This window comes from Cervus canadensis, chromosome 3, assembly GCF_019320065.1.
Source record: "Cervus canadensis isolate Bull #8, Minnesota chromosome 3, ASM1932006v1, whole genome shotgun sequence".
In the NCBI taxonomy this organism is placed as follows: Eukaryota; Metazoa; Chordata; class Mammalia; order Artiodactyla; family Cervidae; genus Cervus; species Cervus canadensis.
The window spans coordinates 60,448,408-60,474,594 of NC_057388.1; the positions used below are offsets into that span (position 1 = coordinate 60,448,408).

The following is a 26,187-nucleotide window of genomic DNA, read 5'->3' on the forward strand; positions in this document are numbered from 1 at the left end:
AAATTTATCTCCAGGGAAAAAAGTAGAAATGTCTTTCTGAATATACAGTAGAAGAGCTTCTTTTAGTTATAATATCTGTTATGATAAATTATAAGTTCTATTTTATATCTGCTCTGTAAGTAAGAACCAGGAGAAAAACCCTGGAGACAGAGCTATGATATGTTTTCAAATTCATTTGGAATTGGCCTGTTTCTTTGAGTGTCTTGCCTCAGGAAAGAACTCATAGAATAAAAACACCTCTTCCTGCAATCCCCATTAACTACTGTGTAAACAAATTGTATCTCCTTTTTCAGAGTACAAGACCTCCTTTATTCTTCATCAATAGTGCTGAATATTGCTAATGTTAATTTGATTTCTGTAATGGAAAGCAAAATACTGACTTAAAGCTTATTTTCTTAAATTTTAAACTCCATCAGGTAGCAACAATGCCTTGAATTTGGTTCCTATTCACATTATGGTATGGTGAAAATGAAACAAGAATAGATATAGGAAAAAGAAAAATTTTGGCATTACTTTGTCTTGCCAGAGAATGATGTGACGATTGACTAAAGATCTTTCACGTGCGTTGTACATAATGCTTGCTAGTTGTCTTTCTCCCCCATTTGTCCTTTAGCTCCTATAAGGGCAGAAGACATTGTAGTTCTGTTCTTTTTTTTTTTTTTTTTGTAGTTCTGTTCTTTACAGTATTTTATTTTATTTTTTACACTATTTTATATTAAGCAAAATGCCAATGTTCAACTAAAGTATTTGTTCGATGAATGAATGATTGGTGCTTTACAGCCATTGTTGTGTGAATGAATGATGTTCTTCCTGGCCTCTCCTGCTTAAACTCTTCAGCTTTAAGCTCCTCAGATATAAACATAAAATAAATAGACTAACGCAAAAAATTTGTTCGCTTTTTCTTTTCAAAACAGATGTGTAAAAGCACCAAGGCTTCCTAAACGTGATGTTATTAACATAGAGTGACATCTGGTGGTTGCCTGTTGGACTCTGGAAGAAATAGTGTATACAAAAAGTGTATAGTAGACTCCTAGATATTACAAGATTAAAAAGGACAATTCAGTTCAGTCGCTCAGTCTTGTCCGACTCTTTGCGACCCCATGGACTGCAGCACACCAGGCTTCCCTGTCCATCACCAACTCCTGATAGTAGAAGATAGAAAACAGTAGAAATGGAAAAAATATAAAAAGTAGAATAGAAAAAAAGAAAAGAAAACGACAGTAGAAAATAGAAAACATACTTAAAATTTCCCCCTCGCCCAGAAGTTTTTTTTTTAATGCTAGTTGTGGGTTTTCAAATCATCAAACTTTTAAAAGAAGCGGTAGATTTTTTTTTTTTTTTTTAAGGAAAATTGCAACACAATGAATCGGTGGCGGGAAAATCAAATTTATTGATACTGGTCGAAGAAAGATCCTGGGTTGATATGAGACACAGCTTGATGGGGGAAATAAGACAGCACAAACGTTTTCGTTTCGCAAAGTCTTCCGGATTAGAGGAATACCTTACTTATAAGACTGGAGATCTCTAAAGTCCCTTGGAAGTTTGGAGAGGAGAGCATCTGTGGAGAACGTGGAACGCTCAGTGAACAGAAACACTTTAAATCTCCCTGCAGGATAAAGAAGTGGCTGGATCCCCTCGATCGCACTCTCGGCCTCAGATTGGTTGAGCCTGCCCGGGCAGGAAAAAAAGCGGAAGCGCGCTCTTTCAAACTCGCCGTTCCGACGTCGATAGAGGCAGGCCACTTCCGGCGTAGGCATGGCGGCTAACGCTACCACTAACCCGTCACAGCTGCTTCCTCTAGGTAATCTTTGTCTTGGGGAGCCGCGGTGGGTAGCTGAAAGTTAGGGTTGGGGCCGAAGAGCAAGGCAGCCCATGGCCGAGTGTTAGAAAAATGTAGCTTTCTCCGCCGCTCTCCTCTAGGCTCCTAGTCCCTGCGGCCTCAGGCCGCCCACTTCTCTTGGGCGTGTTGGGGTTTTCTTGAGGCAGGGATTTTTGACTCCCCAAACCTTCACCGGAAAGGTTCACTCTTGGTGAATGCGTCGTCGGCCTTCTTTGTTGTGCGCTCGCCTTTATAGTAGTGGGTAGCATGCCCATTCCGCAACCGTGCATTTAAAGTACCCAGATTAGATCCTATCTGGCTGGTTTTTGAGAGAGGCACTCGGGTCTGGAATGAGCCTTTAAAGAGGCCTCTGGAAACGAGCTCTTGTTACTCATTTATTTAGCAAACAATTACCGCGCATCTGTGCACTAGACACTGTGATTGGGCATTATTCAACAAATTTCAATCACGACCATTACCTTCAGAGAGCATACAAACCAGTGTAGGAGACAGGATACAGGGCAGACGTAGACTTATGACAAGAAGGAATCTCTGGTGAAGACAGTTATGCCTTTTTCTTCTTAATGTTTTATATTTGAAGGGTTATCGAGTTAGTGGATGTGGCAGTGATTGTAAAGTTTTTTCCCTTCCTCTAACAAACTCTTCTGAATGACCAGTACATTTCGGGCACTGTCCGTTGGGGATACACTGATGAGTAAAAACAACCACCTCTCAGTTCTCATGGAGCTTAGAGTCAAGAGGGGCGCTCATATGTTAATCAGATAATTAAAATAATATTAAACCGCAACCATGATAAATTGCTACAAAAGAGGGATAAGTGGAGAACAGGGAAAACTTTCCTGTTAATAGAATGACTGAAATATGTAATATAAGGTCTAAAGTTTTTGAGTGAATACTTTTCCTGGCTTATCTTTTGACCATATGCACGTAATAAGTGTTAGTAGGCACTCAAATATTTGTTAAAGTTATGAATGGGCAAATTAATCTTTTCTCTCTCTCGCCACCCCCCCCCCTTTTTTTTCCCTTAAAAAATATATCCGTAGAGCTTGTGGACAAGTGTATAGGATCAAGAATTCACATTGTGATGAAGAGTGATAAGGAGATTGTTGGCACACTTCTGGGATTTGATGACTTTGTCAGTATCCTTTTTAAAGGTGGTTGTATGGGTTTGTTCTTCAGTATTTTTTAAAAAGAACTATAGACTATCAGTACTTACCGATTATTACAATAAAAATTAACTTATCTTCATGGAAATTGTGATAGTGTTTTAAGGGATGTGGTACTGAACGGTGAAGTTCCTACCAATTGCAAGCAGCTTGCATTTGAGCCATTATATTCAGTGTTATAATTAAAACTGAACAAAGACATAAGCGAGAGTAAATTTTAATTTGGTATGTTTATTTTCTTAACACCAAATTTCAGATATGGTATTGGAAGATGTCACTGAATTGTGAGTAGTGTTAAAACTAAAGAATGGGTAGGGGGAATCTGTGTGTTTGATTTAAGGCAATTTTAGTGCTGTTGAGTCAGTAAAAGGATGTAGGAGAGAACACTGCCTGTTTGAATTACTCTAAAGAGAGAGAGTTTACCTACTGATGTTAGTAAAATTGGATTGGAGGATTATTACCTTAATGTAGTTGTCACTAATTGCTAGGAAGTTAGTGGAGACAAAGGTTTAAGGTAAAAGCAGTCAGGGATCTTAGGGCTCCGTTCAAATAAAGGAACTGATAATAAAAGCATTTAATGTTTTCAATTAATTACAACTTATGTGTGTGTATATATATATATATATATATGTAAACATTTTATTTCCTATTTGATCTCCTTGGCAAGTTTCAGTTTTTTAGATGAAGATGTGCACTAGGGGATATGGGTCTTAGGCCAGTAAGTCCACTCTGTTGCCTTTGGAGAATTGACATCACTGGGGGAATAACCTTCTCTCTAGAAAGTGTCTGTACAGTTCATGTATATATAATAACTAACCTTTTGGCAGATCAAAATGTTGGCTTTGACTATCACTCTTTATCCTGACTTTTTGAAAATCTTTTTGTTTAGTGAAATCACACCAGAAGGAAGAAGAATTACTAAACTAGATCAAATTTTGCTAAATGGAAATAATATAACAATGGTAAGACAGTGAAGGTCTTTTATTTAGATGTTAAGCCATCTTTGTGGAGCAGGGATTACAGAACTAACTTGCTTGACTAAATGCTCTCGACCCAGCGGTGCTTAGGATGTGAAGGGAATGCTCTGTTGATCAGGGTTCTGTGGCCAAACTGTTGACAATGACATTAGGCCTAAGATTAGTTTGCTTATGCCTTTTATTTTGTGTATTTTTTAAAATATTTATTTATTTATTTGGCTGCATTAGGTCTTAGTTGCATCTCGAAAGATCTTTACTTAGTTGCAATGTGTGGGATCCAGTTCTCTGACCAAGGATCGAACCCGGGCCCGCTGCATTGGGAGCATGGAGTCTTAGTCACTGCACCAGCAGTGAAGTCCCTGCTTGTCCTTTTTAATCATTTATTTTACTCATTTATTTTAATCATTTATTATTGTTGAGACACTAAATCACTAAGTATTAATTGATACTGTTGGGATTGTAAACAGAAGTGACGGGGAAAATGGGAATATGAGGGAGAGGCAAAGACTGGTCAGTGACCAGTCATTGAGCTCTCAGTAGGGGTTTTTAGATCATGTAGTACTAAACTAAGTATTAAACTTTTTCCTCCTTTGCAGCTGGTTCCTGGAGGAGAAGGACCTGAAGTATGAAAGGATTTCCTTGACTTACGCTAGGTTTTATTTTATAATGACAACAGAATAGAAGTTTTTTTTTTTTTAACCTTTTAATGTTTGTATTCTGTGAAGCCAAGTTTCCCGTTAAAGGGAAATGCTTTGAAGATGCATTGTAAATGCCCATTTTTGTAAGTTAATCATGATTATATTGGGAAAAGAACAGTTTGTTCTTTGAAGACAAAAATAAATGTGTTTTTGTTAACTGCCATTTTATTTATTATACTGCAATAGCCAGTGAAACAAAGCTTGTAACTACTTTGACTCACTTTCCTGTCATTTTATGCTTATTTGCTTCCTCATCTACATGACATTTGATTCTCAAACAAAAATTGTTCCAAACAAAATGATGAGCCTTGATTTTGAACAGGTACATTTAAAAGACTAGAAATGATTGTTTACAAAACTCATTGCAGATTCTGATGCTTTTTTTTTTTTAACTGAACTTAAGTTCATTCAGTTCAGTCGTGTCCGACTCTTTGCGACCCCATAAATCGCAGCACGCCAGGCCTCCCTGTCTGTTACCAACTCCCGGAGTCTACCCAAACCCATGCCCATCAAGTCGATGATGCCATCCATCATTAACTCCTATTAAAAACAAACAAGCAACATACCCAGATAATATATGCACATTGTAGAAATGTAAAAAGGAAAATATTAATCACACTTTGCTGTATATGCTCTTAGACGTTAATACACTCTGAGTACATTTTTTAAAAAACTTGCTTTTCCTAAATGTACTGTTTTGTTGCCTCCATTTAAGACTTTTTTGAATTTAAATGGTGAGAAAGTTTCTGTGTCAAATATTTCAGCAGCATTAATGTGGGTAAGGTATTTTATTAAATGGTTTTACCATAACTTATTTAGCCTATTCTTTATTACTGGTCACAGTAGTATTAACTAAATCTTTATATATTTTTATTTTCCTTAGAATAAATTCAAGAATTTGTAAGGTCAATTTAGTACATATTTACCTTACATGGTAAGGTCAATGGTAGATACTGTCAGTTGCCAACAAAAAGTTTATGCCAGCCTAACGTAGTTTTTCTTAGTGTACGTGCTCAGTTGTGTCCGACTCTCTGCAACCCCATGTGCTACAGCCCACCAGGTTCCTCCATCCATGGGATTTTCCAGGCAAGAATACTTGAGTGGGTTGCTCTTTCCTGCACCAGGGGATCTTACCGACCCAGGGATCAAACTTACATCTCCCTGCGTCTCCTGCATTGGCAGGCAGATTCTTTATCACTGAGCCACCTGGGAAGCCCAGTTTTTCGTAGTACCCATCACATACTTATCAACCTTGGCTATGTTCTATTTTTTCCCCTCTTTGCCATTGTGATAGGCAAAATCTCGTATGTTTAATTTTTTAAAATTAATGTTGGAACTCATTTGTATTTTATGAATTATATAAGGGTTTTGCCACTGAGATACTGTTCTTTCTTACTAATCTGTAAGAATTCTTAATAGGTTACTCTTAATCATGCATTTTACAGTAACTTCCCCAATTTGTAGTTTGCTTGTTGGTACTTTTTTTTTTTTTTGTTGGTACTTTTTATGAATAATTTTTTTTGTGTTGGCCTTGTCCATAATGGTTTTTATCTATGATTAGAACCATATGATTTTATATAATATATATTTTAGTGCTTTATTATATTTCGTTTCATTGCAGTCTTGAATCCATCTTCAGTTTCAGTGTTTCCAAATGGTAAAAGGACCTAACTTTACTTTCCAGAAAACAAAGCACTGATTTGTGTGTGTTTTTACTTTCATGGTGTAAACATTCCTGCTTGGCTGGTTTCAAGCAGCCATGGGTTTAATAGCTGGCTTGCAAACTTTGCATAGATTTAACAGTAGGTTCTTAGGAGTCTGTTATTCCATCCCACTACTTGTGACCCTGTTGGAGGGAGAGGAGGCAATACTTTCATCCTATTATTTTTCCCTTTGGAGGGAACATAAGTGAAGTAATGCCATCCTCTTTCTCCTCTTTTACTTGATATCGGGCAGGAGCTGGGTGGTTGGTCATGCTCACTTGTTTCCTCCTGGGAGTTAGTAGCCTGCAGGGAGCACATGTGCTTAATTCCAACATGCTGTGAGTTCTCCAGAAATGTGACCTCACAAAGGGAGGCCTCCAGTTATCTAGTCTGTGGCAAGCAGATTGGTTTTAATTCTGGGGTTCAGCGACAGGAAGTCCACTTGCCTACAGATAAAGTATGTCTCTTAATCTAGTCTTTAGCAGTAATACCGATAATGGTCTGACTCCCATCTGCTTATACTTTTGTCTTACATTGCATTTCTTTTAGAATGGATACTATTGTAAATAAGGGTTTCTTAACCTTGGTGCTACTGACATTTTTGTCTGGATAATTCTTAGAAGCATGCACTGTCCGTGCATTGTAGGATCAATTAGGTGCCAGTGGTATCCTTCCCTGCTCCTCCCAGGGAAATGGCTCCAAGTGTCCCCTTAGGGCAAAACAGTCACAGTGGTTGAGAAACCACTGTTTTGTTTTTTTTCTTTTTTTTTTTATTAGTTGGAGGCTAATTACCTCACAACATTTCAGTGGGTTTTGTCATACATTGATATGAATCAGCCATAGATTTACACGTATTCCCCATCCCGATCCCCCCTCCCACCTCCCTCTCCACCCGATTCCTCTGGGTCTTCCCAGTGCACCAGGCCCGAGCACTTGTCTCATGCATCCCACCTGGGCTGGTGATCTGTTTCACCATAGATAGTATACATGCTGTTCTTTAGAAATATCCCACCCTCACATTCTCCCACAGAGTTCAAAAGTCTGTTCTGTATTTCTGTGTCTCTTTTTCTGTTTTGCATATAGGGTTATCGTTACCATCTTTCTAAATTCCATATATATGTGTTAGTATGCTGTAATGTTCTTTATCTTTCTGGCTTACTTCACTCTGTATAATGGGCTCCAGTTTCATCCATCTCATTAGGACTGATTCAAATGAATTCTTTTTAACGGCTGAGTAATATTCCATGGTGTATATGTACCACAGCTTCCTTATCCATTCATCTGCTGATGGGCATCTAGGTTGCTTCCATGTCCTGGCTATTATAAACAGTGCTGCGATGAACATTGGGGTGCACGTGTCTCTTTCAGATCTGGTTTCCTCAGTGTGTATGCCCAGAAGTGGGATTGCTGGGTCATATGGCAGTTCTATTTCCAGTTTTTTAAGAAATCTCCACACTGTTTTCCATAGCGGCTGTACTAGTTTTCATTCCCACCAACAGTGTAAGAGGTTCCCTTTTCTCCACACCCTCTCCAGCATTTATTGCTTGTAGACTTTTGGATAGCAGCCATCCTGACTGGCGTGTAATGGTACCTCATTGTGGTTTTGATTTGCATTTCTCTAATAATGAGTGATGTTGAGCATCTTTTCATGTGTTTGTTAGCCATCTGTATGTCTTCTTTGGAGAAATGTCTGTTTAGTTCTTTGGCTCATTTTTTGATTGGGTCATTTATTTTTCTGGAATTGAGCTGCAGGAGTTGCTTGTATATTTTTGAGATTAATCCTTTGTCTGTTCCTTCATTTGCTATTATTTTGGTTGAGAACCACTGTTATACATAATAAGAGCTCTATTTATTGGGCTCTAAAATCCCTCAAAATTTAGTGCATGGGCAAGGAATATTGGATCTAGAGGAGTAAAAATTGGGGAGAAAATGTGATTGAAGATTCTGGCAGAGTACAAGAGGTGATTTTAAGCTGAAATGATGTGAAAGGATTTTCACTTTGGGAGTCTGCTGGTGAATGGCTGTTTTTATACAGGTGTGTTTGTTTCTGTGGCGGCTGGGCTGTATGTGCTGGGCTCTGTAGTGAAGGTGGGGCCTTAGCAGAAAAGGCTGAAGCTATGCTGGCGTTGGTGAGTTAGGTCAGTTTGCCTCAGACTTTGGTTTCAAGACTGGTATGACAAGTCAGAATGACTTGGAGAGCTACTACAGAACACAGGCCAAGGCTTACTGAAATAGGACAGGGCCTTTGATCTTTGCATTTTACCAAGTTCATAAGTTCTCTAGGTAGTTCTGTTCCTCACCAAAGCCTGACTCACTGCCTTAGATGTAGCTTTTTAAGGCAGATGCAACTGAGGCAAAGACTTGATTATAGAGATGAGACTCGGTATATAGATCTTTTACATGTTAGTGGAGAGAATAGTATTTGCTGCATTTAAACTGTAAGACAGGGACTTCCCTGGTGGTCCAGTGGTTAAGAATCCTTCTGCCAATGCAGGGGATATACATGGATTCAATGCTTGGTCCAGGAAGATCCCACATGCGGCGGAGCAACTATGCCCATGCGCCACAACTACTGAAGCCTGCATGCCCATCGTGTTTTTAAAAAACTGCTCAAGGCAGGTAAGTTCTCTGTCATGCACAGTTCTGATGTGAAGAGCTGACTCACTGGAAAAGACCCTGATGCTGGGAAAGACTGAAGGCAGGAGGAGAAGGGACGACAGAGGATGAGATGGTTGGATGGCATCACCGACTCAATGGACATGAGTTTGGGTAAACTCCGGGAGTTGGTGATGGACAGGGAGGCCTGGCGTGCTGCTGTTCATGGGGTCGCAAAGAGTTGGACACAACTGAGTGACTGAACTGAACTGAAGTGAATCCTCACTTTTGATACTCCTCAGTCCTGAGGGTAACAGGGGCAGGACAAGAAAGGGAATAAAGTTTTGAATATAGAGATAAATCATAAACTCAGAAGGGGAACTTGGTTTTATAGTGACTTGGTTTCAGCAACTCAGAAACAATGTGATTGGCCAGGAGGTCAGGTTCATACTGTTCATGGGGTTCTCAAGGCAGGAATACTGAACTGCCATTTCCTTCTCCAATGGACCATGTTTTGTCAGAACTTTCCACCATGACCCATCAGTCTTGGGTGGCCCTACATGGCATGGCTTCTAGTTTCACTGAGTTAGACAAGGCTGTGGTCCAGGTGATCAGTTTGATTAGTTTTCTGTGATTGTGGTTTTCATTCTCTTGGCCCTCAGATGGATAAGGATAAGAAGCTTAGGGAAGCTTCCTGATGGGAGAGACTGATTGGGAAACTGGCTCTTGTTCTGGTGGGTGGGGCCATGCTTTGTTGGTGATGGACAGGGGAGCCTAGCATGCTGCTGCGGTCCTTGGGGTCGCAAAGAGTCAGACAGGCCTGAGTGACTGCACTGACTGAGGAGGTCAGGGATTTAAGGCTAGCAGGTCCTCTTATCTAGGGTAAGATAAACTAGGCTAAGTTGGAGGATCGTGCCAGGGGTATTCTAGGTTTCCTCGACAGCGAGGCATTTCCGGTTAGTGCACGACGACTTAGGTTTTGATTTCATTTGTGACGTGAGCTGGGTCACTGAGTAGGCCTCCATTTTGTGGATCCCAAGATGAAGTTACCTTTATCAAGAGTTACATGGGGGTTTCTAAGAGCAGTTTTAACTGTGGCTTTTCTAGATTTCATTAAGAGTACCCTTATCCCCTCAGTTCTCCCTTCTGGTACTTACTTAACACTGTGCCTGGTGTGATAATTGTTGACTGATTACTTCTGCAGGGAGTAAGTTTAAGTTGAACATTGAACATTCCATATCACCTGAAAGTTTAATGTACCTGTTTGGTAGGAGGAAATATCAAGTTGGTTAGAGGTAGAGTGAAAATTTAACAACTCCTGAAACAATTAGAGAAGTAACATTGAAATTCTAAAACAAAAATACAGCCTATCTATATAACTCTAGCAGAAATGAGCTCGTAATAGGAAAAAAGTGTGTGTGAGGGGTGCAAAATACTAAGTACTAGGTTACTTTTGGCTTAGAGTTATATTGTCCTGGGACATAGATGTCAGGAAAGTGGCATTAACTTCGTTTTTTTTTTTTCTTCTGTAATTAAAAAACATTGAACATTGTTTGAGGTAATGTATTTGCATATAAATAAATGTAAGTGAAAATAAAACTCCCTCCCTCAGGTAATCTTCCAGAGATACTCAGTTCCTGTATATGCGTGTCTGTGTTTATATAAATGTGTAAACACACAATCCCTTTTTTCCTGTACACACAAATACAAGCATATGGAACACATTGTCCTGTATACTACTGCTTTTTGTTTTTTAAAACTTTTGGAGATCTTCCTATATTCATTTTGGGATAATCAACGTATTTGACTGCTAAATGATTTAACATTTTTGTGTTTACTAATGGCTTCCTAATGCCAGGAGAGACATTTCTACTGTACAAAATTCAGAAAATTAAGCTGGAATGAGAAAAAAAGGTCAGAAAATTAATCATCTCTGAAATCACTGTGTATAGCAGTTTGAGGACTTGCCTATTTCCAAGTTGTTGAAGTCAAGACAGAATTTTAAACTGGTCACAGTGCCCATGCCCTCTCTCAGTAAAATTTCTTTGTAGAGACACTGAAGACCTGAGATACTCAGTGGTCCTGCCTCCTTTTCCAACTACTTTAAGAAGGGGGTTGCATCCATTATGTCTCACATTTAAAAGGAGACACCCACGCTATGTGTTGCATAGCCTGGAATGTGTCAGTACTTGAAACTAAACATTGTCACACCTAAAAGTAATACACTGTTACATTAATTTAGAAAAAAAACAAACACGAGCAGTTGTTGGTTCTGCTTTTCTAGATTTGGCATCCAGAAGCCATTTCTGGATGTCCCAGCGGAGCAATCTGAAGTAGAAATGGCAGTACAGGCGTGATTTGTATCCTTAAAACCCTGGGGTCTGAGGGCTCTGTTGGCAGAAGGAAAGTGTGCTCACAATCTGTCTTCTGTTTCTCTGGCAGCTTTTTAAAATACATGTATTTGAATGTGCTGGGTGTTAGCTGCAACGCTCAGGTTCTCTGTTGCAGTGCGCGGGCACATTCGCCCTGCAGCATGTGGGATCCTCCCAGATCAGGGAGCCCACCCATGTCCCCTGCATTGGCACATGGGTTCTTAACCACTCAACCACTAGATGTCCTAGCGGTAGTTCTTTACTGGGTGCTGCCTGTCTAGCAGGAGTCCCACGTCCCAAGTCCTGAGAGGTCAGTAAAGGGCACGGTGGGTGATCAGGGAGCTGAGCAGCAGATGGCAGCCCCACAGCCCCCATGGAGGGCAGGCCTGGCCTGTAGGGAGATCTTGAATCCAGAGCTGTGGATTGTGGTGGGGGGTGGGGTGGGGCTCTGGGACAGATCATTCCCACCTCCTTCCCCTACAACAGGCCCTTCCCTCTGGCTTTGCTTCCTCCCTCCTGCATCACCCCCTTCCTTGTTAGAATAGATCACTCACATCCTACCCCCATGAGCCTCTCAGTGTTGTGGAACTTGGAAGTTATGGTAGGTAAATCACACACAACTGTAATGACAGGTTGGAACTATGATTAGGTTAAAACTTCTTCCCTCCAATTTTCCCTGCAACCTTTTGCTTTCTCTTCTTCCAAAAATAAAAAACCAAGTTGTTATTTCAGTGAATTTAAGTTCTACATCCCAGCATGATGTGGTATAGAAATACAGCATCAGTATATTTATATAGAATCTGACTACTGGGCATATTTTATTAACCTTTAGTTACAAAATGTTGCTCCTGTCACATCCAACTCTTTGCGATCCTATACTATAGCCTACCAGGCTCCTCTGTCCATGCAATTCTCCAGGCCAGAACACCGGAGTGGGTAGCCTTTCCCTTCTCCAGGGGATCTTCCGACCCGGGGATCAAACCCAGGTCTCCCACACTGCAGGCAGATTCTTTACCAGTTAAGCCAAAAGGGAAGCCCTGAGTCACCTAAAAACAAATTTTTTAGCTTTTACTAAAAAGACCCTTTTTATTTTGGTTCATTGTAGTTTTCTACTGATTGAAATGGCATGTATGAGATTATAAACATGATAGTGGCTATTTTAGCATGTTATTTTTATTATATCAGGAAACTTTTGATTTTATGCTTTGTCTAAGTTAGGAGAAAACTTTGTGATCTTAGAATCTGATTTTGTGATCTAGAATCAGAACTTGGAGCTCACAGATCATCTCTGTGTAAACACTAGTAACTGCTTTAAGAACAGCTACTTTGTTTTCATGTACAGCTAGCTCTTCTAGGATAGTTATTTCCACTCTTTTGTGTTGTCTGTCTAGCTCTTCAGAAGGTCACTTATGATGACATTAGGATCTCCAGCCCATGAGAAAGCCAGGATATGCTGTGTTCTCAAACAGGTGAATTCCAGTTTTTTGGTTTTTTTTTTGCCAAAGAGCTTACACACTCATCTCAGGAAGATGAGACTAAGCCAGAAGACTGTATACCAGATGTCCCAGACAATGAACATGCCAGGGAACTTCTGGTCCACGTATCAACCAAGGACTTTGGATTCCACTGTGGAAAGAAGTCAAAGTCATGCAGTGTGAGTGTGGAAGGGTTTCAAGTAACAGACTCAATGCACGCAAGTTACAGACCACTGTTTACAAATGAGTTCACTTTTAATTCATTCTCACACCACGCTGTTAAAGTCAGGGCATGATCTCTAGGCGATAGATGAGGAAGCTGCCTTGCAATTGTTACTATCTGGGGTAAGAGGCAGAGCAGTGCCTTGACTCCAGGGCTTCTGGCTGCAAGAGCATTGGTCTTCCACTGGACTGTAGCTGCTTGCAGAGTCTATGCTTCAATAATCCTGTAACAGGATATTCCGTGTAGAAATGCCATGGGGGACAAAGGATGCATTGGGGGGTGGTCCCTTGGGTTTCACCTCAGGTGGTCCTCATATTCATTGGTGTTAAGGTTTTATACAGGTGACTTGAGAGGAGCTGTGGGCCACACAGGGTGGGTCCAGACCAGGTGGAGCTGTGTGCACACTATCCACTGTACCAGCATAAGATGGTGTTTGTTAAGAAGGGGTACTTCTGCCTTAAAGACATTGTATAAAGATCCTTCATGCACACAATGTAGTGGTTCCCAGCCTCTTTCATTCATTGAGCCTCACCTCAACGGGACCACCCTCAACCTCTTTTAAGATAGTTATTTTGAAGCTTATCTCTGGACTAAAAAAGGACCAAACATACCAAAAGCAAAAAATTGGCTCATAAACTCATCCTGTTTTTAAAAATCTCTTCCAAATCACTAAGGATGAATCAAAAAGTCATGTTAATGATTAGGAGTTTAGTTATGACAATATCCCAGCCTTTGGTAGAAGGGGTAGGCTTACATATTTCTTCAGTCTCAAGGTTTTAGGACTAAGCCAGAAACTTAAACTTCCCTGGGACCATTATGTATCCTATTCTTCACTTACCTGCTTTGCTTCATTCTTTGCACCCCAGATGTAATCATCTCCCAAAGTTCTCCTTAGGGTGCTCCCTCCCCACTCCTGTCAGCTGTGCCCCTGCCAGTCCTAGGGTGCTCCAAACTCAAGCTTCAACCAGGTGTGGGTGGTCTGCTGGTCCAGTCCCTCAATCTCACCATTTTACACTCCTGCTACCCACAACCCACACAGCAAAGCAAATCAACTCTTCCCAACTTCAAACTCCAGTCTTTTTAAAAAGGTTTTTAGTCCTTGCACATATTTTTTACTCCTGTGTGAATCAGAACCCTCACCACTTTGTTCTGTTGAATAAAACTGATTTTCAGCCATATAAGCACTTTCCATTCTAATTTCTCCTATAAAATACTTTATATGCTGGTTGAAATTCCTAGAGCACATTCATTTCATTTCTCTACTCAATCTGAATTAGTCGCTTATTGCCTACAGGATAAAACTCTAAGTGAGAAGAAACACTCCTTTACCCTATTCTTAGCCTCTTTCCCAATTCCTCACAATTCTCCCCTCTGGCAGGATGATTCTCAAACAGAATTCTGCCCTGGCTGTCCATTTGAGCTCAGGCTGCTGTTTCCATTCCCACTCCAAAACTTTCTCCTCTCACCTCCAAACCACAGATCCTGTCTGTTCCAATTCTCTGCCTCCACATGGACCGCCCATTCTCAGCAGTCCTGCTAGATCGATGTTCTCTTGACTATGCCAAACTCTCCTTACCACCACCACCCAGATCTCTATCATCTACTAGAGCACTTTGTCTCAGATTACACTGCATTTTCCCTGAATGCAGGAATTCTAACTTAAGATTCTTTTTGCAGATCCTTTGAATATGGGCAGTATAGTTAATAGGGCTTTCCAGGTGGCACTAGTGTTAAAGAATCTGCCTGTTAATGGAGGAGACATAAGAGACGCAGGCTCGATCCCTGGGTTGGGAAGATCCCCTGCAGAACGGAATGGCAGCCCTCTCCAGCATGCTTGCCTTGGAGAATCCTGTGGACAGAGGAGCCTGGTGGGCTACAGTACACATGGTGGCAAAGAGGTAGACACGACTGAATCAACTTGGCACACAGCACAGTATGCTTTAAGTGACAGCACACTTTCAAAATGAGGAAATGCTGCTGATTCACCTGGTAGGGAACCAGCACAGACAACTAAATAGTACATGAACCCATTAGTCACTCACACTCCAGTGATTTGTGAGAGGCTTTCTGGACTGCAGTCCCTCCGGCTTGGCCATGGTGGGTCTGCTGTGGAGCCTGACACCAGTGCTTTCACAGCCATCCCGTCGTTTCCACTGGTAAACCGCAGGGACACACTCACATTCACCACAAACTTGGAATAACTTGCACTTATTTCTGGTGGGCCAGGCCACAAGTCGAGAAGGGACAGAGCTCTTAGTGGCATCCTGATTATCCTTCCAGCCTCATGATAAGACCTTCCTTTGGAAGATGTCAGAGGGCCCTGTAGATTCACTTCTTCAAGGAGGCATTCTACCTCATCCATGTCACCTTCCTCTTCCAACTCAGAGTCTTCTTGAATCCTCAGGAAGCACTACAGTCAAGGCAGTAGTTTTCTTCAACAGATAGGCTGTCTTAGCATTTGAGAAGTTGTTCATGTCTTTCAGCTTCGTGCCTTTCATGGTCTTTTTAACTTTTGCACATCTTTTCAAGTTCTCATTATATACCTCCTCAGTTTCATCATTTAAGGTCACTTCATCTTTATCCACATTCAGTTTCCTGTTTGTAACTGTTTTTTTTGCCATGATCCCTTGGTTTTGCTGTCTGATGCTGTCTCTTCACCCCTGGAGGGCATTTGCTGGGGAGATTTCTCTACCTGGGCTTCATAGCAACTCACGTTGCACTGGATGCCCTCATCCACTTTGTTGACCTGGGCCAACCAGGTAGGGGAGGAACCCTGCCCCTGTTCTCTGTTCTCACCTTCTACTGTTCTGTTCCTCACCTTCATAATCATGTTTATCCTGGCTCCTACACTCAATCTGCTTTGCTACATATCTCATATCACACTGGATGCTTTCATCCACTTTGTTGAACTGGGTCAACCACGAAGGGGAGGAACCGTACCTCTCATAGTTATTCTCTACCTCACTTTCATATTCATACTCATCTTCATCCTGGTACCCACTCTCCATTGGCTCTGCTGCCTCTCTCATTTCCCACTGGATGCCCACATCCACTCTATGCAGAGTAGGAGGAGGGGCGGAATACCGACATCCCTCATGGAGGATATGATCATCACTTCTGGATGGCATTTGCTGGGGGTCTGTCTCCAATTGTATGTCCTCACTTCCTTCATTTTTCAGGGAGGCAGGGAACAGTATAGGGGAATAAAAACACTCCTCATAACCACCAGAATAATCATCATCATCAAATTCAATGAGATCCTCATACTCCCACCGTGGCCCTTCGCTGCTTTCTGATGATGGCTTGTTCTGTTTATCACAGCACTGAACAATGTCACCCTGGATGGCCTCATTTACTCTGTTGACCAGGGGCAACCAGGTAGGGGAGGAACTGTGCTGCTCACAGTTATTGTGTAACTCATCTACGTATTCATCTTCATGCTGGTACCCATTCGCCATCTGCTTTGCTCCTTCTCTCATTTCCCCCTGGATACCCTTATCCACTCTGTACAGGGTGGCATGAGGGGCGGTATAATGACATTCTTCACGGAGGATGTGAGTGTCACCTCTGGAGGATGTTTGCTGGGGATATTTCCTGAGCTGTATGCCCTCACCTACCTCATTTGGCAGGGGGACAGGGGACATTGAGAGGTGGGGAATGAACTCCTCATAACTCTCAGAATCAAAATCATCATCATCAGATTCAAAGAGGTCCCGATAATCCCACCACGGTCCACTGCTTTCTGATGATGACTCAGGCTGTGCATCATGGCACTGACCCACGTCACCCTGGATGCCCTCATCTACTTTGTTGACCTGAGCCAACCAGGTAGGTGAGGGAATACCTCCCTCAGGGCGGCCATTGCTCTCCACCTCTTCCTCTTCAGCCACATTCTCAGGGATACTGGTCACCATTCTCATGTCATGGCTGTTACCTTCTGAGTTCACATCTTGCTTTTTGTCCAAATTTTCAGCCTGCTGAGGTTCAGCTTCTGTTTGTGTGTCTTTTGTTTTCATTTCTTTCCAGCAGCCACCATATTGTTGGAACTGTGCCATGTTATAAAACATTGCGACCATGGATCTTTGGTCAAGAGTAGTGGGTAACAGGGACTGAGGGATGAGGAAAGTAGGATGCTCACTGAGCGCCACAGGACATGGAAAATACAGACTTCCACTTGTGAAACCTAGAAAGAGAAGGGGATAGTTAGCCATTTTGTCTCCTGCAGCCAGTCACAACATTCAGCGAGTACTCACTGCACAGCCACAGCTGCTCACACCCACCACGGGCTCCCACTGAGTCTTCTGTTACCTCTTCTGTAAAGGTAACAAAGCAAAGGACATAAAGTCCTCCCCCAGTTTTTACATGAGTAACTGCTAACGACTTTCTTAACCCATCTCCCATGCCTCTCATGCTCCTCTATCCAGGATTTCCCAGGCAAGAATACTGGAGTGGGTTGCCATTTCCTTCTCCAGGGGATCTTCCCCACCCAGGGATGGAATCCAAGTATCCTGCATTGGCAGATTCTTTACCTCTGAGCCCCCTTAGAATGTTTAGGCCTCATCAAAGAAGTATAGAGACTAGGAGCTGTAAGGTACCTCTTCCAGCCAGACTGGTCTCACAACCCAAGGAGACTTTGGTTGGATTACTCTGTGAGCCTGAGCCAGTCTCTGACCGGGAGCCTCGGTTCCCTCATTTGGGGAGCAAGGGCAGCAACAATACCAAGCTCATGGGTTGATGTCAAATGAGAGAACCCATTTCTACTATTGAGCAGAATAACTGGCACAAAGCTAGAATTTGCATATTTTCTTTTAACCTGAACAACAAACACTGCCCCATGGGCTGCCATAATCTTAGTGTGAACACAGGGTGAAGGGAAGTAATGGATAAAGGTGTTAGAAAACCTTCAGGCCTTGGTTTACAGGGAGGGTCCTTAATCTCACTGAACCTCCTTGGGGATTCAGATTCCTCACCTGCCCCAGGAATGGAGAGTGGATTATAGACAGGATTCTGGTACCAGGGACCCAGGCGAGGCTGCTGGGCCATGGGCAGCACATAGAAGAAAGGTCTGGAGGTATTGCCCTCAAAATTTTCGTTGTTTCCAGAAGGGTTCATTTTCCAGGCTGAAAAACAGGTATTTGTAGTTAGGAAAGGACAGCTGCACTCCGCCCTGTAAAGTGCTCTGAAGAAGAAAGCTATCCTTGTCTCCCATCAGAACTGGTAGCCTGGATAGCAGGTCTCTTACCTTCTCTTCCTTCACCTGGGATGGGGACACGAGGCGCTACCCTATATTATGACCAGGGAATCAGTGCCCAGAGGCCTGGGCTCACGTTGTGCTGAGCAAGTGTGGCTCCCCAGGAACTTGGGGAGATGAAGCCTTGAAGGCATGGGAGGACTCAGTGTCAGACGCCAGGGACCGCGCCCAGCAACTGCAGTGTAAGAAGGGGCTTAGGCCCAGGCTGCGCCGCCCTTGTCTGCAGCCTCTCGGGCCTTCCCGCCAGCCTCTGCCCTGAACTCCTCCCCAGTCCTGGAGTCCAGGCCCCGGGCTCCGCGTCTCCTAACACCCACCTCCCTGTAGGCCAGTCTGTCCCCGCGACCTCCCACACCCTGCCTTCCGGTTGAGGACACCTACCTTCTCTAGCTCGACGTCTGCCTCTATGAGCCTCTGCGGTGGCACACACGGCCGGAAGTGCTGCGAACTTGCCTACAAGGCCGCCGATGCTGCGGGCTGGGAGGGCTCTCACCGTTATATACCAGGTGGGCCTCGCGTGCTGAGTCTGACGCAGGTCCCGCCCCTGCCCCGCCCGTCTCGGCCCCGCCCTCGGCCGGTCCACGCCTGCGTCCTGCGCAAGCCCTCGTGTGGGGCAGCTTCCACCATGACGCTGGAGGAAGCGGGTGCTGAGACTTGGTGCAGGAAAGCGGTCCCCTGCACCCTGCTTCCCGGTGAACCCCAGTCCTCCCTTCTGCACCTCCCTGTGCGTGTGGGCGGCCTGACCTTGGCTCTTCTAGAGGACAGAGCCCTTTTGCCCCCCACGGCCTCCCAGACTGTCCCTTCTCTGAGTGTGTTGAGTTAGATGGATCATGGCTGCTGGTTTGAGCTCCTGGTCTCCGTCCTTTCTGGGGCCCAAAGCCGCTGACACTTACGGAGGAGGAACCTACCCAGAAGAAGCGGAGACGAAGGCCAACCTGGACCGAGGACAGACCTGAGAGGAGGAAGATTCCCATAGGTGGGGTGAGCAAGAGCTTCATGCTGCTGAGACCATTCTCGGGGGAAGGGGCCCCGACTATGAGGACCCCAGCGGTCGGGGGAAGTGATGGGACAGGGAGGTGTGGGCAGTCAACTCTGGGGTGATGGGTGGGCAGTGAGAAGGGGAAGCTGGCCCTACTGTATTCTTTGTACATGAGAGAAAGAAAAGATAGAGTAGTGAAGGGGACAGAAATAGTACTTCTAGGGAGCACTGAAAGTTTGGAACGACTGCCTTACTGCATAGAAATTGTGTTTGGCCAGAAATTGCAGTTGGTGAAACAGTATTCTTTGTGGAAAATCAAAAACAAAAACTCTAGAGGTGACCTGCTAGAGGGCTGGTCTGGTGGCTTCTTGGTTTCACAACTGACCTGATCTAGTTCAATCATTTCCCCAACATCCTTAGCACTGGCTTCCTTCTTCAACTTGCCCAGTTATCCAAATACCTGTTCCAAACAGAAGGCATGTGGAAAACAAGAGAAGTGGTACAGGGATGGGGAGCGGGGGAAGCCCAAAGGGTGCACAGCAGCTTCTGTTCAGGTGTTCATGTGGTTTTCAAGGAACAACTAGAATATACAACCAACTTCAGATTATATCTCTTTGGTTACCCTCAGCTGAAAAGATGTCTGGGAGCTCTTATCTTTGAGTTGGGCATATTACTACTTGGAATACAGTGGGATGCTCTGATTAAGAAAGAGTGATGGCCCACCAGAAGTAAGCACAAGTTATTACAAGCTTGTGGTGAATGTGAGTGCCCCCCTGTGGTTTACCAGTTGAAAGGACAGGATGGCTGTGAAAGTGCTGGTGTCATACTCCAAAGCAAACACACCATTGTCAAACCGGAGAGGTGGGAGTCCATGGGGAGCCTCTCACAAATCACTGGCATGAATATTACTGCGTATACTCCTCAGGCAGCTACAGTTCTGTGGAACATCATAGCCTTGGGCCAGAAGCCCTGAGGCAAAGCACTGGTCTGCCTTTTACCACTTATTAACATATGCAAGTGGCTTCTTCATTTATGGAGTAGAGATCATGCCCTGACTTCAACAGCACTGTTGTGAGAACAAATTAATGAAAAGAAAGTGTACCTTTTTTTGTAAAAACAAACAAACAAACCAAAACGTGGAGATAGATTTTAATTGAGCATGTAACTAGCTGTCTGTTGTAAGGATTCAGGTCATGAAAGAAGCAGTATTCTCTCACTTCCCTTTGGTCTATATTGTCCCCAAGTCATCGTTCTCCCTTTGCAGCTGAGTTTCTCTATAGAGGATTGTAAGCACTCAGCCTTCTCCACCTCCTATTCTTTCACTCACTGAAAATTGAGATTTTGTTACCATTGTGCCCACTCATCCACCCTCACCAGGGACACTAATGAGCCACTTGCTGCTAAATGGCATGGAAACTTTTCAGTTCATATCACTAAACTTCACCTCCCAGGTACCAGCCTAACTGGTTGTCTCTGCTGTCCCTTCTTAAAGTCTTTTACTGACTCTTTCCCCAAATTTATCTCTTTCATGGTCATATTCTCCAGGTTATGGCCTTAAGGTTTTCTCCTTCTCTCTCTTATTGCACCTTCTCTCTCTGCATTTTCACCCTTTTTCAGGACTTACAACATGCAACCAACATACTGCTCCAATCTCTCTACCAGATATTTATATCTCCGCAGAAGACTTTTGTTGTTGTTAGGAGAGGCGTGGATGATGATTTTTGTATACATCCTTGTGGGGGAGGCAACATCACAGCATACCTCCACAAGTGGTATACCTGTTGGGCAGTTCTGTTCGACATGCATGAATGGACAGTATGCTATTTAGACAGCGTGTGGTTTTTCACCCAGCCAAGCAGGTTTGTAGGTTTGAAATTGTTCTCTCTGGCATTGTGTTTGAGTATAACAACTTTATGTTGGTCAATAGATGGCGAACTATATGTAAGACTTATTTGATCTGAGGGCAGGGCATACAATCCTTCAGAAACCCCTCTGAATAGAAGGCCTTTCTAGTGGGAGGTTAGGGTCCAGTCTCCTTAGAAATAATGTGTTAGTGGTCCTGTGCAGTTTAATATTTCTTACACTTCATCTTTCCCTATATAATTTTCCTCTTTCCTTTTCCCCTCTAGATTCTACTGTTTTCATTATGGGCAAGAGAAATGGATGAAGGAAAATGGACTATATGTATGGATTGAAACATAGAGTTGCTATAATGTTTGCTTTTTTAGAGGTCAAAGAACTATCTGGACTCATTCTAACTATTTTGAGCACTTTGCAAAAAAGAAAAAAAAGCATATGCCTATAAATTATTAAACAAAACCTTAAAGTAGCAATGTTATAGAGCTACACTATTTTAAAGATCAATTGAAAAGTACAAAGCTGCAAAGAGAGTGTTATGGTTGAAGTGTGTCCTTTAAAAATCCTTCCTTAGAGACTTCCCTGGTGGTCCAATGGTTAAGATTCCATGTTTCCACTTCAGAGGGCATGGGTTCAGTCCATGCTTGGGGAACTAAGATCCTGCATGCCATGCAGCAGGCTGAAAAAAAAAAAAAGGATTAAAAAAGAAAATCCTGTTAAATTCAAACCTCCAGAACTTCAGACTGTGACTGTATTTGGAGTTAGGGCTTTTCTTGTTTTTCAACTTTGGCTCCTTTATATTCAGGAAGCATACGCTAATTCATTTTATACATTTTTTTTTTACATTCCAGAAATAAGCGAAAATAGCAGTTTTAAGTATGTTACAGAGTTGGCTTTGGGGGCTAAATAAGCTTTTCGAGGGAGGACCAGCCAACTGGCCTTTTCATCAAAGCACCAGGGTATCTTCAGTCTTTTACCAAGCTCTACCACAGCTGTGGCCACTTTGGATGTGTTCTACATCCAAGCCACGAAAGCTGTAAGGGAGAGTTGCTGCGAGTCTCTCTGCGAGGCACCAAGAACAGACAGTTCCAGCGTCCTTTCTTCAGACAGAATCAAAATTTTGGAAACTTTTCAATTGCTCTCTCAAGTAGTGCTCTCTCAGCGTGAAGACTGCTGCTGCTGCTAAGTCGCATCAGTCGTGTCCGACTCTGTGCGACCCCTTAGACGGCAGCCCACCAGGCTCCGCTGTCCCTGGGATTCTCCAGGCAAGAACACTGGAGTGGGCTGCCATTTCCTTCTCCAGTGCATGAAAGTGGAAAGTGAAAGTGAAGTCACTCAGTCGTGTCCGACTCTTTGCGACCCCATGGACTGCAGCCCACCAGGCTCCTCTGCCCATGGGATTTTCCAGGCAAGAGTACTGGAGTGGTTTGCCATTGCCTTCCGGAGTTAGGGCTTTTAATGAGGAAATTAAGGTAAAATGAGATCACATGGTTGGCCTAATCCAGTTTAACTGGTGGCTTTCTAAGAAAATGAGATTAAGGACCTAGATATACACAAGTACAAAAAGAAAGGTGGTCACAAGAAGAAACCAAACTTCTTGACTCCTTGAACTTGGACTTGTAGACACCAGAACTATGAGAAATAAATTACTGTTGTTTAACCCACCTCATCTGTTTTATTCATACGGCAGCCCTAGCAAACTAATAGGGGCTTCCTTGGTGGCTCAGTGGTAAAGAATCTGCCTGCCAACACAGGATACTCAGGTTCCATCCCTGGAAGATCCCCTGGAGAAGGAAATGTAAACCTACTATTATTATTGCCTGGAGAATCGGTTAGACAGAGGAGCCTGATGGGCTACAGTCCATGGAATGGCAAAGAGTCAGAAATGACTTAGCAACTAATAATAGATAGGATAGTGTGTTGTTTAAAGCGCCACAACATGAAAAAGGAAACAACTTTTCTAACAACCAAATCAAGTCAGCATAATTTCTGCATTCTGGTATGACTGGCTTTCTTTTCTAATAAAAAAAAGAATATGATTGCTCTTACATTATTTCAAAATATAAAATGTCTTCATAATCAAAGTATACTTAGGTGCTACAGTTCACTAAACCTATGTTTTTCAACACATGAAACTATATCTAAAAATATTTTTCTATGAATTCTAGTGACTTACTGTATCAGAAACATCAAAACTTATGCTTTCTCTAGAGAACTGAGAACTATATAGTAGCTTGTTTCCTAAATATTTTTTGGTAAGCATAATGACCTTAAAAGTTAGGGCATAATTATGGCAATCATTATAGTACAAACTTTTTAAAAAGAAAGTCTTAAAAAATAAAAATAAAGTCTTTTTTGTTTCAGCTCTGAAAGCTTCAAGATGCATGGTCACAGATTACTTATATTATCTATTTCCATTATTGTTAACCTCAGACAAAAAGTGTCATTTCTTCTCAACCAACAATAGACCACCACTCACAGACTTTTAATAAAGACATTTTCTTTCATTTTTAGAGGAAGTATATCTTTAAAATGAACAGCCACACTATGAATTATCTCTTAAGGCATAACAAATTGAGGACACTTTTGAGAAGAAACATTCTGTATTAACTTTGTTATGTTTTATGATCTTATGTGAAACTGTTGGTCCAAATGTTTGGAAACATGATTTTCACTGACATTGGTAAGTCAGATTGAGAAATTCTGAGGTTTAGGTTGGGCTACGTTCTCTTTGCTGGAACATTTATTTGGATGACATTTATACAGTTAACTCAAGCCCCGTAATATTTGGAACTCACCACGATTCATATTCTGCAAGCACTGTTTAGCACCTGTGTCCTTAGGAAACTACCTAAATCCCTTCAATTTTGTCTTTGGAAAGACTGTGTCAAATAGCTACTGTTGAGATGGCAGATACGTCACGAGAACTCAGAAAGTGTCCGTTCTCTCTCCCATTTCAAAGTGAGGAAAGGCAAAATAGGAGAGGACAAATCCAACCAAAAAAGAATCAGAGAACTGGGTTTAGGTTCACTTATGCCACTTCCTGCCTTTGTGTCCTCGGGCATGTCTCCTCTGCTTTGATTCCTCACTTAGAAGAAAGATAATCTACCTACTAGGTTGTGGATGTGGAGGATGTGAGAACCCCTTGGTTTGTGTGTGTGTGTGTGTTTTAATTACGGTAGAAACATCATATACCCATTTATTCCAAAAGAGCTTATTAAATACTGCAGCATAATAAACACATACGTTTGGTTTTGTCTCTTGTTCCTGGCACAGATAACCTAAAACACTTGGGCTTTCCTGAGTGATGGAAAAGAATCTTTTGTTTTCCTAACAAGCCCTTTTGGAGAAGTCCCTAGTTTATGCTAATGAGGGACTCAAGGGGAGGTATCTAGCTAACTACAGGGTGGAGGCAATCACCAGAAAGATTAAACAAGATTAGAGGGTTTGCTGGAGATTGAGTTAAACAAAACCTTGAACAAGGAGATTAGGAGAGCTTTCAAGCTGGTTAATGCATTTCCCCCCAGATTTTTGACTGTTTTCATAATAGGTGAGAGAAATCGTGTGAGGGAAAAATGGGCTACTTGTCTGTATACTGATGGGATGGGAAGAGGATGTGAGGGCATGGGAGCCCTGTACCCTTCCTATACTCCCCAAACTTGACTTAGGCATTGTTGTGGAGGGGAAGGTCCCCCTTCTCCACCTCTGGAGGGCTGAACTAATAATATTGACACAGATTAATGGGAGAAGTAGAAACAAAATTTAATTCATGCATGTGGAGGTCCTGCAAGAATAGGACCCAAGAGGTGTCCAAAGCAGTCAGCTGTTATACTTTTTAGAGACAGATACAGTAAATCTGTGAGGTGTACACAGAATAAAACTTAGATTTTAGGTGCTTAATTAGTTAAGAATCTAAGGAGAGATTAGGCCTAAAGTGGTAAATTTAAAGAAGGAATAAGGTGTTTCCAGAGACTTCTTGGCTGTGAATCCCCATATCTGAGGATAAAGGGGAGTCCTTCTGCCTCTGGATGCGGGGAGGACACCTTTCACAGGGGAGGTTGATTTCCTGGTTTTCAGGGAGACACAGGAGGTTCAGGATTTCCTATTTCCTGCCAATCCAAGAGACATAAGAGACGCAGGTTTGATCCCTGGTTCGGGAAGATCCCCTGGAGGAGGGCATGGCAACCCCCTCCCGTATTCTTGCTTGAAGAATCCCATAGACAGAGGAGCCTGGTAGACTACAGTCATAGGTTTGCATGGAGTCAGACATGACTGAAGTGACTTAGCACACATGAGCTGGAAAAGACGGAAGATACGCTGAGGCATTGCCTCTAAAGGCCGTTTTGGGGAGGTCCTCGTCGACACCCATGTATTCAGGCCTGGCCGCAGCAATAAGAAAGCAGCTGTTGGGAAGCCCGAGGAGCAGAAGCCAGAGCCTCTGCCCATCTTCACTCAGAAGTGGTGACTGAGGCTTATGTAGAAGGGGAACAAAAAAAAAGACTTAAATTTTGGCAAACAAAGGGAAATGACCCTCCTATTTTTAACTCAGCTACCTGCTATTCTGCAAAAGACAATTTCTAGAACAGTTTTGAGTGGGTTATTTTTCCTCCAGGTCCACAAACTCTGAAGCTAGGGTCTAGCTTACTAAAAGAAAAAACACAGAAGTGTACATAATATTTAAGATCCTGAGTATTTCATAGGAAAGATGAATGCTGCTGTAAAGTGCTTTTAAGTCTTTTTTTTTTTTAATCTTCTAGTAAATAAAATTACAGGAATTTCAAGGGACAGAGATGGGATTTGTTGTATGATAAATGTATATATGAGTAGTTCTAGTCTTTCTATATTGAGAAACAGTGATTGGGGCATTTTTAAAGATAGCTGGCTATACTTGTTTTCCTTCGTTACAATAAATTTGTCATAACTCAGTAAATATGGACTTGCCCTAGAGGTAGTTGTTAATAACTTTGAAATAGTAAGGTCTTGCCAAGGCTCTGATGATCCAAACTCATACTCCTGAATATTAAGCACAGATTAAGCTTCTGGTGTGAACCTCT

The 26,187-nt window shown here is 42.5% G+C and overlaps 1 protein-coding gene and 1 long non-coding RNA gene across 4 annotated transcripts; both read left to right on the forward strand.

The window, feature by feature from the left end:
- Positions 1-1,650: 1,650 nt before the first annotated feature.
- LSM5 (LSM5 homolog, U6 small nuclear RNA and mRNA degradation associated) lies at positions 1,651-4,838 on the forward strand. The gene is made up of 5 exons (XM_043463249.1): positions 1,651-1,801; positions 2,884-2,979; positions 3,263-3,290; positions 3,896-3,968; positions 4,580-4,838. Exons 1-5 carry the CDS (start codon positions 1,756-1,758, stop codon positions 4,610-4,612), a joined length of 276 nt encoding a protein of 91 aa, XP_043319184.1. The 5' UTR covers positions 1,651-1,755; the 3' UTR covers positions 4,613-4,838.
- Positions 4,839-12,321: 7,483 nt separating this feature from the next.
- On the forward strand, positions 12,322-21,666 carry LOC122438413. 3 transcript variants are annotated; one of them, XR_006268544.1, is made up of 4 exons: positions 12,831-16,427; positions 18,688-18,803; positions 19,177-19,278; positions 21,406-21,666. It is a non-coding gene; the product is annotated as an uncharacterized LOC122438413 (long non-coding RNA). The 3 variants fall into 3 exon arrangements; XR_006268543.1 differs by lacking the exons at positions 12,831-16,427; positions 18,688-18,803 and adding an exon at positions 12,322-12,820; XR_006268545.1 differs by lacking the exon at positions 18,688-18,803.
- Positions 21,667-26,187: the final 4,521 nt, after the last annotated feature.

What these genes read in the sequence shown, in the direction of transcription:
- LSM5 (XM_043463249.1), top strand. Translation starts at nt 1,756, where the DNA reads ATGGCGGCTAACGCTACCACTAACCCGTCACAGCTGCTTCCTCTAG. An exon ending in TTGGAAGATGTCACTGAATT is followed by an intron (nt 3,291 to 3,895) that starts GTGAGTAGTGTT and finishes CTTTTTGTTTAG; the next exon opens with TGAAATCACACCAGAAGGAA. An exon ending in ATGGAAATAATATAACAATG is followed by an intron (nt 3,969 to 4,579) that starts GTAAGACAGTGA and finishes CCTCCTTTGCAG; the next exon opens with CTGGTTCCTGGAGGAGAAGG.